The sequence below is a fragment of the Emiliania huxleyi genome (genome assembly GCF_000372725.1).
Source record: "Emiliania huxleyi CCMP1516 unplaced genomic scaffold EMIHUscaffold_643, whole genome shotgun sequence".
In the NCBI taxonomy this organism is placed as follows: domain Eukaryota; phylum Haptophyta; order Isochrysidales; family Noelaerhabdaceae; genus Emiliania; species Emiliania huxleyi.
Window position 1 is genome coordinate 16,318 of NW_005197177.1, and position 11,661 is coordinate 27,978.

The following is an 11,661-nucleotide window of genomic DNA, read 5'->3' on the forward strand; positions in this document are numbered from 1 at the left end:
CGCGCCGGCAGCGCGTGTGGTGGGCGGCGTCGGCATGCCACCGGGAGGGAGCGCCTGCTGGTGCCCCTCCTCGGCCAGCAACGGCGGCATGCCCAACGCCGCGGCCGCCGCCGCGAGGCAAGCGACGTGGCCGCCACTGCGAGGCCCCCCGCAGGCTCACGGTGGCCAACCACTGCCGCCACACCAGACACTGCATGGGCGTGACTGGTGAGAGACTCATAGGGGAGCTGGGCCTCGCGACACAGTGATCTTGATGTGATGTCCTGTGCCCTCCCGCCGTTCTCCCGGGAGTTGTACCATCGTTTATGTGAGACCTTGGGGAGAGCGCACTACACGTGGGTACTAAGATCTAAGTAATTAGGGAGGATCATAGTCAGACCAACGTCACGCAGGGAGTGGGGTGTGTGGGTGGTTGCTCACCCACGCCAGGGGCACCACCGGGCCGGTGCTTGCACTCAGCCGCATCAATTGAGTTGTCGGCGTTGACAGCGAGAAGGGGCATCACAGCGACGCCGCGGGCGCGGCATGCTTTTCTGCCCGTCCGTGCCGCCGCGAGCCAGCGCCACCAGCGGCGCGCGCGCGAGCCAGCGCCACCAGCGGCGCGCGCGCGAGCCAGCGCCACCAGCGGCACGATGCCGCCCGCCTTCCTCGAGCCGCCCGTTCACGATTGCCACCCGGTTGTCGTCGTTCCCAGCGAGCGAGGCTCCCCAGCAGTACCGCAGCCTGATACTTCTGTCCGTTCGTGAACTCCCATGACGAGAACGACCAACGCACCGGCCGCCTGGCCGAAAACGTGTGGGTTCGAATTCGTAGCATCGTAGGAGGCACCTATAGAGCAAAATTGAGCCCGCTCAGGTGTGAAAAAACATATGTATGTATTTTAGGGATCGGCTCGATTGGACGGAGGGTGGACGCGTCCAGGGGGGGTCAGGGGGGGGTTCGAGGGGGGGGGGTATCCCTTCGACCAAAAGCGTGACAGCTGCGGAGGGGCTGGAGAGCGAGTCGTAACACATCGGAGCACATCGGAACGCCCCTGCTAGCGACGCCTGGGCGGCGATGATGCCGCAGGCGGCGACCGCGGAGCACCGCGGGGACGGTGTCGACCGGCGTAACGCCCACCACGAGCGATCGGCCCGCGAGAGGAGCGAGCGCGAGGCGGGAATGAGGGCGTTCGAGCCGCCGCCGGACGAGGAGGGGGCGGTGGAGCACCTGAGCGCGTCCGTCGTGCTCGCGGCGGTGGAGGAGAGCGGGCCCAACTACCTGCTGCCGAAGGCGCCGGAGCCGGTCAAGTCGCGCCGGAAGCGGCTCATGGTGGACGAGGCAGCAAGGCAGGCGGGTCAGGCGATCCTCGAGACGGGCACGCGAGTCGAGATCTTCGCGGAGGATTCGGGGGAGGAGAGGTGGTGGCCGGGGACCATCATGGAGCGGACGGAGGACACCGACGGCCGGCTCGTGCACCGCGTCCAGTACACCAACTTCGAGGGCGACCGGTACTGGCACGTGCTCGACGACGAGCAGTGGCGCAGGGTGGCGGACACGGGGCCAGAGCTAGAGCACGCCCGCGCTGGCGCTGGCGACGCGGCACTCCGCGACGGCGCGAGCTTGGCGGCCTCCAGACCAACAAGGTGGGACAACGCCCGGGGGGAGACGGCCGGCGGGGCGAGCGAGACGACCGGCGGGGCGGGCTCCGCCGAGACGACCGGCCAGGCGGGCTCCGCCCCTGACCTCAACTGGCCGGGGCGGAGGAGGGCGCGACGCGACGCCGCCATGGAGCTGCTTCGCACGCGGGACGAGGCCGAGCAGCGCGAGGCCAGGCGGCCCGACGACGCGCCCATGCTGTCGCAGCACAGCGCCACGCTGTCGCGTCAGCTCGTGATCGTGCGCCGCCGTCTGAGGGAGTACCTCGCAGACCTGGCGGAGGACAGCCTGTCGGTGCCGATGCAGCGCACTTCCCGCGGCCTTCACCCGACCATGCGGTGGACGGTCGAGTTCGGCAAGTGGCTGGCCACGACGCGGATCGTCGAGTCGAGGGCGTATAGCTGGCACCTGGCCGAGGAGCAGTCGGCGGGACAGGCGGAGGCGACGGCGCGCAGCGGCCGGGGGTCGAACACGGTGTACGTCGCACTGCAGCACATGAAGAACCACGTCTGGCGCGAGCTGTGGCCCGCGATGCCGGCCGACGCGAGGCAGTACTGGCACTGGGTGACGCGGCGCGTGATGGGGATCTTCGACGGCGGCGGCGGCGGGATGCGACAGGAAGCAGAGAAGGCTGGGAGAGGAGCGGGACAGGCGGCGGCGCAGGCAAGCGTCGCGCGAGGCGAGGGCGTGGAGCAGCAGCAGGCGGCGAGCGCGAAGGCGAGCGCGGACATGACCCGGCAGGTGGAAGCGAAGCTGCGCGCGGGGACGACCCGCCCGTGCACGAAGCAGCACCTGTTCCAGGCGGGGGAGTACCTGCTGCAGGACGCGCACCTCTCCGAGCCATTCGAGGTGAACGTGGCCTTCATCATGAGCGCGTACGTGTGCCTCGCGAGGCAGACCGGCTGTAAGAGGGTCGACTTGCCGAGCTCGAACCGGAGGCCACTCGATTATCGATGGGTCGCCGATCGATCGAAGCAAGCGATAGCGAGGAGGATCGGTTCGGGAAAACCTATATAGCATACCGGGGGAATTAGACATCGAAAAAAAAGAAGGACGTCATTAGTACGAAACCTCAGAAGGCCATGGCGCCGAGAGAACATTCCCCCGAGAGGACAAAAGAAAGTCGTCGCACCCCCTCCTTGCGCAGTGTCCCCCGCTATGTGTCGCCGTAATCGGGGCACGCTATCCTGCGCAGTCAGGGCAAGCGGGGGCGAGGCGCAGTCCCTCTGGTCTATACTGGTGTGGTTCTGTCCCTAGTCTCGGAGGGGGGCAAAAAGATAAGAATATCTAAATTTCTGTCCGTTCGTGCCGCCGCGAGCCAGCGCCACCAGCAACGAGGGGTACAAGGTCGACCTCGCGGAACCCCACGCTGGCCCGGGAGGATGCGATGAGGTGAATGAAGTCAAGCTCTGGACGCCCCTCCTCAAGACCTCCTCGGCGGGCGTTGGCAACGCCTCGCGGCGGCACGCCCGCCTCCGTTGGCCACTCCTACGCCTTCGGCAACACCGAAGAGAAGGCCCGCCGCCTAAACATGGGCTGCAAGGCGCGCGGGCAGCCCGGCCGACCCTTCGACCACAAGAGCGGCCACGGCTACGTCAAGGCGCATCGCGGTTTCTACCACGACGCGATCTTTGTCAAGCGCAACAACTTCAACCTGCTGCTCCACGAGACGTTCGGCGGCGGCTTGGGCTTCTCGCCCACCGCCGTTCTCAAGCTGCGCCGCCTCGCGCGCAAAGTCGCGCGCGGTAGCGTTGACCGCACAGCATACTCGCCCAAGTACTCGCTTTCTTTTATGTCCCACCATGCAGAGCGCATCTCTCTCTCTGTTGTGCGAGGCGTGAACCGCGCCATTCGCTCTCTCACCTGGCAACCCTGTCTGCACGTCTCGCGCGCGCGTGAACAGGGCTCCAGGCCCCAAATGACGTGTGAGTGTTAGAGTTGTTTGGTATTGCTAAATCTCTCTCTCTCTCTCTCTCCCAGCGGCGCGATGCCGCCCGCCCTCGCGATCGCCACCTTGTTGTCGGCGTTGCAAGCGAGGTTCCGCAGCGCCCCCGCGGCCTGCTCCTTCTGCCCGTCCGTGCCGCCGCGAGCCAGCGCCACCAGCGGCGCGAAGCATCCAGCAAGGTAGAGCGGCACAACCAGCACAAGGAGGGGATGCAGGAGGCCACAACACAGAGGCACGGAGGGCGCCTCGGCCTCGGCTCGCCCACCTTTGCTGCTGCCCCCCTCTGACCGCGCCAGTCCCCACCTCCACCCGCCGGATCTTGTGGTTGCTGAAGTCTGCCAAAAACAACGCGCTACCGTCAGGGCTGATGGCGACGCCGTTTGGGCTGTTGAACTGCGCCGCGCCGCCCACGCCGTCCGCGCTGCCACGAGTGCCACTGCCCGCGAGAGTGGTCACCGCTCCAGTCGCAGCCTCCACTCGCCGGATCTTGTCGTTGCCGCAGTCTGTCACAAACAGAGCGCTGCCGTCTTGGGTAGTGGAACTGCGCCGCGCCGCCCACGCCATCAGCGCTGCCGCGAGTGCCACTGCCCGCAAGCGTGGTCACCGCGCCAGTCGCAGCCTCCACCTGTAGGATCTTGTGGGCGGCAAAGTCCGCCACAAACAGCACGCTGCCGTCCGGGCTGACGGCGATGCCGCGGAGGATGACGCCTTCCAGGGTTGCCACGCTGCGCACGCGCCCGGCCGCAGAGACGTGCAGCACTAATGAGTCTTCAGTGGTGACGTACCACGCGCCCGCGTGATCGCTCACGGCGCCTTTCACGTCGAGCGCTGCCAGAGGGCCGTCCTCGCCCTCGAGCGGCAGCGTGGTGACCTGGCGCGCGCTGAGGCGGAACTGGCCGCGTGGGAGACGGAGAATGTCGCCAAGGCGGGCGCAGGCCACCGCCTAAAGGTGGCAGCGCTGCAGGCGGCGAGCGTTGCGGCGGCGGCGCGCGAGGCGAAGAAGGAGCATGCGCACGCGATCGCAATCGGCGCCATTCCGACTATCATGCGGCGCCCTGGGTGTGCGGTTCATGCCAACTGCACTCCAAGTGCCCCCCGGACTGGCGCGCACTGGCACTAAACTAACAGAGGTTCAGAGGTTCAGCCGAAGCGAAAAAAGAATTTTGGAACCCAAAGGCCAAAGCTCACGCGCACGACACTGGGCACGGGTGTCGTGCGAAAAAAGAATTTTGGAACAAAACTCCCTCGCACGACACTAGGCACGGGATAGTGCCAGTGCGCGTGCCTAGTGTCGTGCGAAAAAAGAATTTTATAATTCACGAATACAAAATCCCTCTCGCGCGAGGACGGCTCGGCGAGGGGCTCACGGCGGGGTCGCACACGGCAGGGGTGACGGGGCCGCTGTGGAGCGATGTGGTCAGGGGAACAACGAGACATAAATGGGACAAGCGCCAGCGGATCAAGGATCAGCACGGCGAGCGCGAGATTGAATTCGCCGACGTGGATGATCACAACGTGGTGACAAAGACCGTCATGGGAGCGCGTGTGCGGCAGCAGGCGGGGGTGCCACACGGAGCGCATCACGAGAGGATTATGCGGGGAGAGGCGGGGAGAGATGCCCCGGGAGCCGCCACAAGGAGCGAACTCAGGGGCTGCCTCGTCTGTAAGGCCGCGAGGGACGCGGCGAGGAGGGCGGCACTAAAGCGAGACCCGCTGTGTCCGATCGTGCGGAAAGCCGCGCAGCAATGGACCGAGGAAGATGAGAACCCGCCTAGGGCGACAATGGCGCACTTGCTTAGCGGCGCCTGCCTGGGGAATAGGGAGCAGGCCAGATGGTTCCTCAGAGTAGCGCGAGCGCAGACGGGGACGGCGATCAGCAAAGTAGCCCAGGCGGCACCCGACTCCAAGGATACACTGAAGACGCTGAGGATAGCGCATGTCGCTGCGCTGAAGGGCTCACGCTATAGGGTGCTGGATGAGGACGGGTACGATGCACTAGCCCCAGCCGTCGGGGGGGTGTTGCCGGCGCTGGTAGATGATCTCTCGGAGAAGAGTCGGAGGGACCTTGGCGCCGGGGTTACGAGGAACTTGCAAGTCGTGGCCGAGGCGGCGACGGGAGCGGTGCAGAGGTGGATCCAGCTCAACGATGAGGCTACTGCGCGCATAATGAAGAGAGAGGAACACATTGAGTGGCTGAGGAAGCTCTTCGCTGGGTGGAAGGAGGCCCGGCCAGCCTTGAGGGAGTCGCGGAGGAGGAGGGATAACAGAGGTAACGAGGGGACAGGCCAACAGCCAGTGGGACGAACGAGGGACGCGACGGCGGCCCAAGCGGGAGGGAGCGGAGACAGTCGGCAGCGAGCGAAGTGGGTGAGACTGATGATGCTCCTTCGACTTAGGGAGCGGTTCAGCTGCTGGGCGGGCTTCAGGCTGGTGCTCACGCGAAAAGGAATCGACGCGATGTACAAAGCATACAACAAGAGGAGAAAGAAGAGGACGGACATCAGTGATGACGAAACAGAAGCTAGCGCAGACGAGGGCAGGGCAGACCCGGGGACTGGGGAGCCGGAGCAGACGGCATCGGCCGCCGAGGGAACGTTGGGAAGAGGCACGAGGAGGGCGGCGACCTCAACCGACTATGGAGGACCCGTCACCAGACGACGCAGGGCGGACGACGGGGAGGCGGAGCAGACGCGCAGGGCGAGACGAGGGAGGGAGCAGGATGTTGCGGAGATCAGCAGGAGGATGTACGACGAGATTAGGAGCAGCAGGGACCCGAGGGACCATGTGGAAGACGGCTAGTGCTAGTCCCCCATCGGGAGGACGACCCCGGCTAGTCGCCGACCACACCCACAAAGAACCCTGCACAAAGACCGCAGGGCGGGGACCTGTTCCTTTTTACCCATCTCCTAGTAGAGGTGTCCGTTTTATTTATTATCTCGCGCCACACAGCCCACACTACTCACTAGGCACGGGACTGGCGCGCACTGGCACTAACACAGGCGAAAAAAGCGAGGCTTTGAGTCGCGTCCGCCTCAGTAATCGTGCTACCCATCAAAACAAGACACTCCAACTGCTCAAGAGCTCACGCAACTGGCTCACGCGGCCGCCCGCCTGCGCACCCTCCTCACGCCGAGGCTGACTAGCGCCTCGTCGCACCTCTCCGCCTGCCTCTCCACCCCCTCCTCCGCCGTCTCTCGCGCCAGCGCCTGCAGCGCCGCAACGCCGCCGACCCGGTGCCACTGCTCAGCGCACGCAGACGAGGAGGCTGCGAGGGCGAGGAGGGCGTTGATGCTGTCTCTGCGCCAGCCATTTCCCTCGGGCTGGTCCAGCCGCGAGAGGAGCAGCGAGAGGCAAGTGTCGTCAGCGGGGAGGTCGGGACGGGTGCTGGCCAGGTACACAAGGGATACGGCAGCAGCGAGCTTGCAGTCGTCCGAGGCGCTTGCCTCCTGCGTGAGAGTGGAGAGGACCGCCACACCGCCAGCCTCGACGACGCCCTCGTGAGTGCCAGGTGCTACCTCAATCATGTTCCACAGCGCTCCCGCCGCTTCCTCCTTCTGCCCCTCATTCCCGTCGCGAGCCAGCGCGATAAGGACCTCCACGCCGCCGGCCGCGGCTATCGCCACGCTGTTGTCGTCGTTGATAGCGAGGCTCCACAGCGCTCCCGCCGCGTTCTCCTTCTGCCTCTCATTCCCGTCCCGAGCCAGTGACACGAGGACCTCGATGCCGCCGGCCGCGGCTATCGCCACCTTGTGGTCGTTGTTGTCAGCGAGGTTTGCTAGCACTGCCGCCGCACGCCCCTTCTGCGCCTCATTCCCATCGCGAACCAGCGACATGAAAACCTCAATCCCGCCGGCCGCAACAATCGCAGCCACGTTGTCGTTGTTGGCAGAGAGGTTCCTCAGCGCCCCCGCCGCAAACTCCTTCTGCCTCTGATTCCCGTCGCGAGCCAGCGACACGAGGACCTCGATGCCGCCGGCCGCGGCTATCGCCACGCTGTTGTCGTCGTTGTGAGCGAGGTTCGACAGCGCCCCCGCCGCATCCTCCTTCTGCCTCTCACTCCCGTCGCGAGCCAGCGGCACGAGGACCTCAATGCCGCCGGCCGCAACAATCGCCGCCTCGTTGTCTTCGTTCATAGCGAGGCGGCACAGCGCCCCCGCCGCTTCCTCCTTCTGCGCCTCATTCCCGTCGCGAGCCAGCGACACGAGGACCTCGATCCCGCCGGCCGCGGCAATCGCCACGCTGTTGTCGTTGTTGATAGCGAGGTTCCACAGCGCCCCCGCCGCACGCTCCTTCTGCGCCTCATTCCCATCGCGAGCCAGCGCGACCAGGGCCTCGATGCCGCCGGCCGCAGCGATCGCCACTCTGTTGTCGTCGTTGTAAGCGAGGTTCCACAGCGCCCCCGCCGCATGCTCCTTCTGCCTCTCATTCCCATCGCGAGCCAGAGCGACTAGGGCCTCGATGCCGCCGGCCGCCGCAATCGCCACCCGGCTCTCATCGTCGTCGCGGGCAAGCTCCTGGAGCGTTTCCGCGACGTCCGCCTTCTCGTCCTCGTCTCCAACCCGCAAGAGAGAGACGAGCGCCTCCGTCCGCCTGCCGCCGGCCTCCTCTCCCGACAGCCGCCTGAGCTCTCCGAGCGCAGCAGCGTGCAGCTCCGAGGAGGCATCGCCAGCGGTCTCCACAAGCCGCGCGAAGGCACCGCGCGGCGCGCAGATCAGGGACCACCGCTTGCACACGGCCGCGTGGCCCAGGCCCGTCTTCTCGAGCACGCACGGCGCAAGGTCCGGGTCCGCAAGGACGTCGGTCGCGACGGCGGGCGGAGGGCTGTGGTGCGCGAGGAGCGCCTCGGCCCTCCTGTTTGCAGCGGCGCTGTCCCGCATCGCGCCGGCGGCGATCGCGATTAGGGCATCGGGCGGAAGAGCGGCGAGCCGCAGCTCGTAGCGGGCGGAGGCGAGCATTTGGCCCGGAGAATTCTTTTTGCGAGAGGGTTGAGTGGTGAGTGTGTGTGTGTGTGTGGCTGTCGCCGGCTCGCGACTCGGTACCGCCGGCGAAGCCGTCCTCGTCGAGTGCGTCTCGCCACGGCGGGGCGCACTCAAGGACGGTGCCGGCGGGATGCGGCTCCGAATGGCGAGGCTCCGCAGCGCGGGCTGGCATACGTCGCAGAGGCCTCGTCTTCAACAAGACTCGAATAGCTCTACGAGCAAACCTTCAACTCGCGTGCGCGCGCCGCCGAGCCCGCGGCGGGCGCGCTGCGGCCGCACGCCAACCTACGTTATAATGCCCATGGCATGCGGCCTAGAACGAGTATCACGCACCTCGACTCGCGCACCAGCCAGCCAGGCCTGAGGGCCTGGTGCTGAGCTCATCATCTGCATGAGAGCGAGGGCAAGCGCTAGGGACAGGTCCCTAGCCCGAGAGGGAGCTTCCCACAGACACCTCACTTGACCCCACACGTGCTCTCGTCCGTGCCCCGCTGGCCGGCGAGTTTGCTAGAGGCGGAGCAAGCCTGCTCTAGCCTCGCATGTCACTTCGCGGTGACGACGGTGGCGGGCAGCGGCACCTATGGCTTCTCTGATGGCGTGGGCGGCGCGGCGCAGTTCGCCAATCCATGCGGCGTCGCCATCAGCCCTGACGGTAGCGCGTTGTTTTTGGCAGACTTCAGCAACCGGGCGAGGCCGAGCGAGCCGGCGTGGTGGGAGCCGGGCGCGGCGCTGGCTCCATGAGCGTGCGCGCCGGCGGTCAGCAGGACGAGGCGGGGAGAGGACGTTGAAGCCAGCCACACGCGCAGCAGCGACAGGGCTGCGTCGAGAGCAGCCAGTGGCGCCGAGGCTGCCCGGCCTGCCGAGACTCGAAGCCGGCCAGGCGCACGCCCGCCGAGGCGGCGCCGCTGGCGATGACCACCCCAACCGCCCCGCCGCCCTCCCGCTCCGCCACCGGCCATGCCGTGCCGCTCGCATCCGCCAGCGTCGCCTCGCCCACAGAGAAGGGCAGCCGCGTCTCGCCCTCCCCTGCCTCGGCGAGCAGCGAGGACAGGTGCAGCGAGCCGTCGAGGTCGGCTGGGTGGACACGAGCGCCCTCCTTGCGCGAGCGGCGGCACAGCCGGCCGACGGCGGCGGCGGCGGCGCGCGAGACGGCCGCCACCTCGAGCGTGCGGTACCGAGGGCCGTACTCGAGGCCGACCGAGCGGAGAAGCGAGTAGACAGAGCGAGGCGGCGTCGACCGCCTCGCCGCACGAGGCGCGAGCCGCGGCGAGCGAGAGGCCAGGGAGCGGGCCCGACGCGGCCGACGCGTCGCCGGCGCAGTGAGCCGTCGACGCGTCGCCGCCGCCCTCGTAGGTCACCTCGAACCGGTCCTCGATCACGCCCACCCTCACCCGCGCCTCGCTCAGGCCGCCGTCCAGCACGAGCGGCTGCAGGAAGAGGACGCGCCGCAGCGACGCGCCTCCGCCGCCGCCGGAGAGGGCGACGCACACCACGCGAGCCATCTCGAGGTAGGCGGCGGCGGGGAAGACGACGCGGCCCCGCACGACGTGGTCGGCGACGAGGGCGAGGAGGGGCCCCCCCGCCGGCCGGCGAGGAGAAGGCGTCGGCCTGCCGCCCATCGGCGTCCGCCTCTCGCCGCTGGAGGAGCGGGGGCGGGGCGCCTCGCGCCACGCGTAGCGGCAGCGGGCAAAGACGAGCGGCGGCGGGCTGCACGTGCTGAGAGAGGGCGGCGCCGCCTCGAGCACGGCGTGGGCGATGGTGCCGCTGTACCCAAACGCGCTCACCCCGACCATGCCCTCCCCTCCCCCCCCCGCCCGCCGTGCGAGCCGGGTGGAGGTGGCGACTGGCGCTGTGACCACGCTCGCGGGCAGCACCTATGGCTTCTCTGATGGCGTGGGTGGCGCGGCGCAGTTTCGCAACCCACTCGGCGTCGCCATCAGCACCATCGGCAGCGTTCTTCTGGTTTGCACGAGCGACTCCCTCCGCCAGGTCTGCGTGTCAGCGCCTCCTCCGCCTCCCTCCTTCGCGCCGATTGTGGTGCCGCCCTCGACCCTCGCGGCCGACCTCGGAAAGGTGTGCGGCGACCCCGCTCTTCCCGACGGCAAGGTGCGTGCGGTCCGAGCAGACCAGTTTCGGACCATGTTCGGCATCGGCATGAAGGAGCGCGCCGACGCCGCCCGGCCGCCGAGGTCACGGTGCTCGAAACCGATCTCGCCACCTTCACCGCCCTCGTCCGCTACCTCTGCACCGACCAGCTCGACCTCGGCGAGGAGGGGGGCGGCAGAGCGCAGCGCGCGCTCGACCTGCGGCAGCTGGCGCAGATGTACCAAGTGCCGCGCCTCGAGCTGCTCTGCGCGCAGGCGCTGCAGGAGAGCGTCGGGCCGGCGAGCGCCGTGCCGCTGCTCGAGGCGGCGCACACGATGGGCGACGGGCGGCTCCTCGCGCAGTGCCGCCGCTGCGTGGCGGACCACGCCGCCGAGGTGCGGGCGAGCGGCGGCGTGGAGCAGCTGCGCGACTTTGGCGTGGCAAAGGGGCTGCTCGGCGACGCGCTCGACTAGGTGGCGGAGATCAAGGGGACGGTGGCAGCGCTCACAAGGGGAGCACGCAGGGCTGAGGTGCGGTTTTCACCTTCTTTGTGGCCGACCGCAGCGGCGTGCAAAGCCCAGAGAGCCGTACGTACGTAGAGCGTCGTAGGTGGCGCCCGTCGGCGGTGCGCCTAGCCGCCGGCCGGCGCCGCCCGGCGCCGCGGGCGAGACGACATTGTTTTGTTTACAGTTGCATGTGAGGGCGTGGTTGGTTTTGAGTCTTACTACGTGCGTACGATTACGAGTGTCGAGTGACAGCGAGGAGTGGGACTCGCGTCGGCACAACGACCCCCCCGGCCACACGCGCGCCCCGCGCGGCGGCCGGGGCGCCGGCCACGACGCACCCACACGGACACGCACGGCGAGGACGGGCCCACGCGGCACGCGCCTCGCTCCGACCCCGCTCCCGCCGCGTCGTGAAAAAAGCCGCGTACAGAGGAGCCCTCGTCAGCATCCGTCACCCTCGCTCAAGCCTCCAACAGCAACACATACATTTTCGCATGCATATAGAGCC

The 11,661-nt window shown here is 67.8% G+C and overlaps 3 protein-coding genes across 3 annotated transcripts; 2 read left to right on the forward strand and 1 right to left on the reverse strand.

Moving 5' to 3' along the window:
• Positions 1 to 1,056: 1,056 nt before the first annotated feature.
• Positions 1,057 to 2,655, forward strand: EMIHUDRAFT_248204 (hypothetical protein; the record flags this gene model as incomplete). The annotated part of the gene is made up of 1 exon (XM_005763183.1): positions 1,057 to 2,655. The coding sequence occupies one exon, from the start codon at positions 1,057 to 1,059 to the stop codon at positions 2,653 to 2,655; it is 1,599 nt and encodes a 532-aa protein (XP_005763240.1).
• Positions 2,656 to 6,675: 4,020 nt separating this feature from the next.
• Positions 6,676 to 7,110, reverse strand: EMIHUDRAFT_371624 (hypothetical protein; the record flags this gene model as incomplete). The annotated part of the gene is made up of 1 exon (XM_005763184.1): positions 6,676 to 7,110. One exon carries the CDS (start codon positions 7,105 to 7,107, stop codon positions 6,679 to 6,681), a length of 429 nt encoding a protein of 142 aa, XP_005763241.1.
• A 3,207-nt stretch (positions 7,111 to 10,317) lies between these two features.
• EMIHUDRAFT_248207 (hypothetical protein) lies at positions 10,318 to 11,120 on the forward strand (the record flags this gene model as incomplete). The annotated part of the gene is made up of 2 exons (XM_005763185.1): positions 10,318 to 10,668; positions 10,752 to 11,120. 2 exons carry the CDS (start codon positions 10,318 to 10,320, stop codon positions 11,118 to 11,120), a joined length of 720 nt encoding a protein of 239 aa, XP_005763242.1.
• Positions 11,121 to 11,661: the final 541 nt, after the last annotated feature.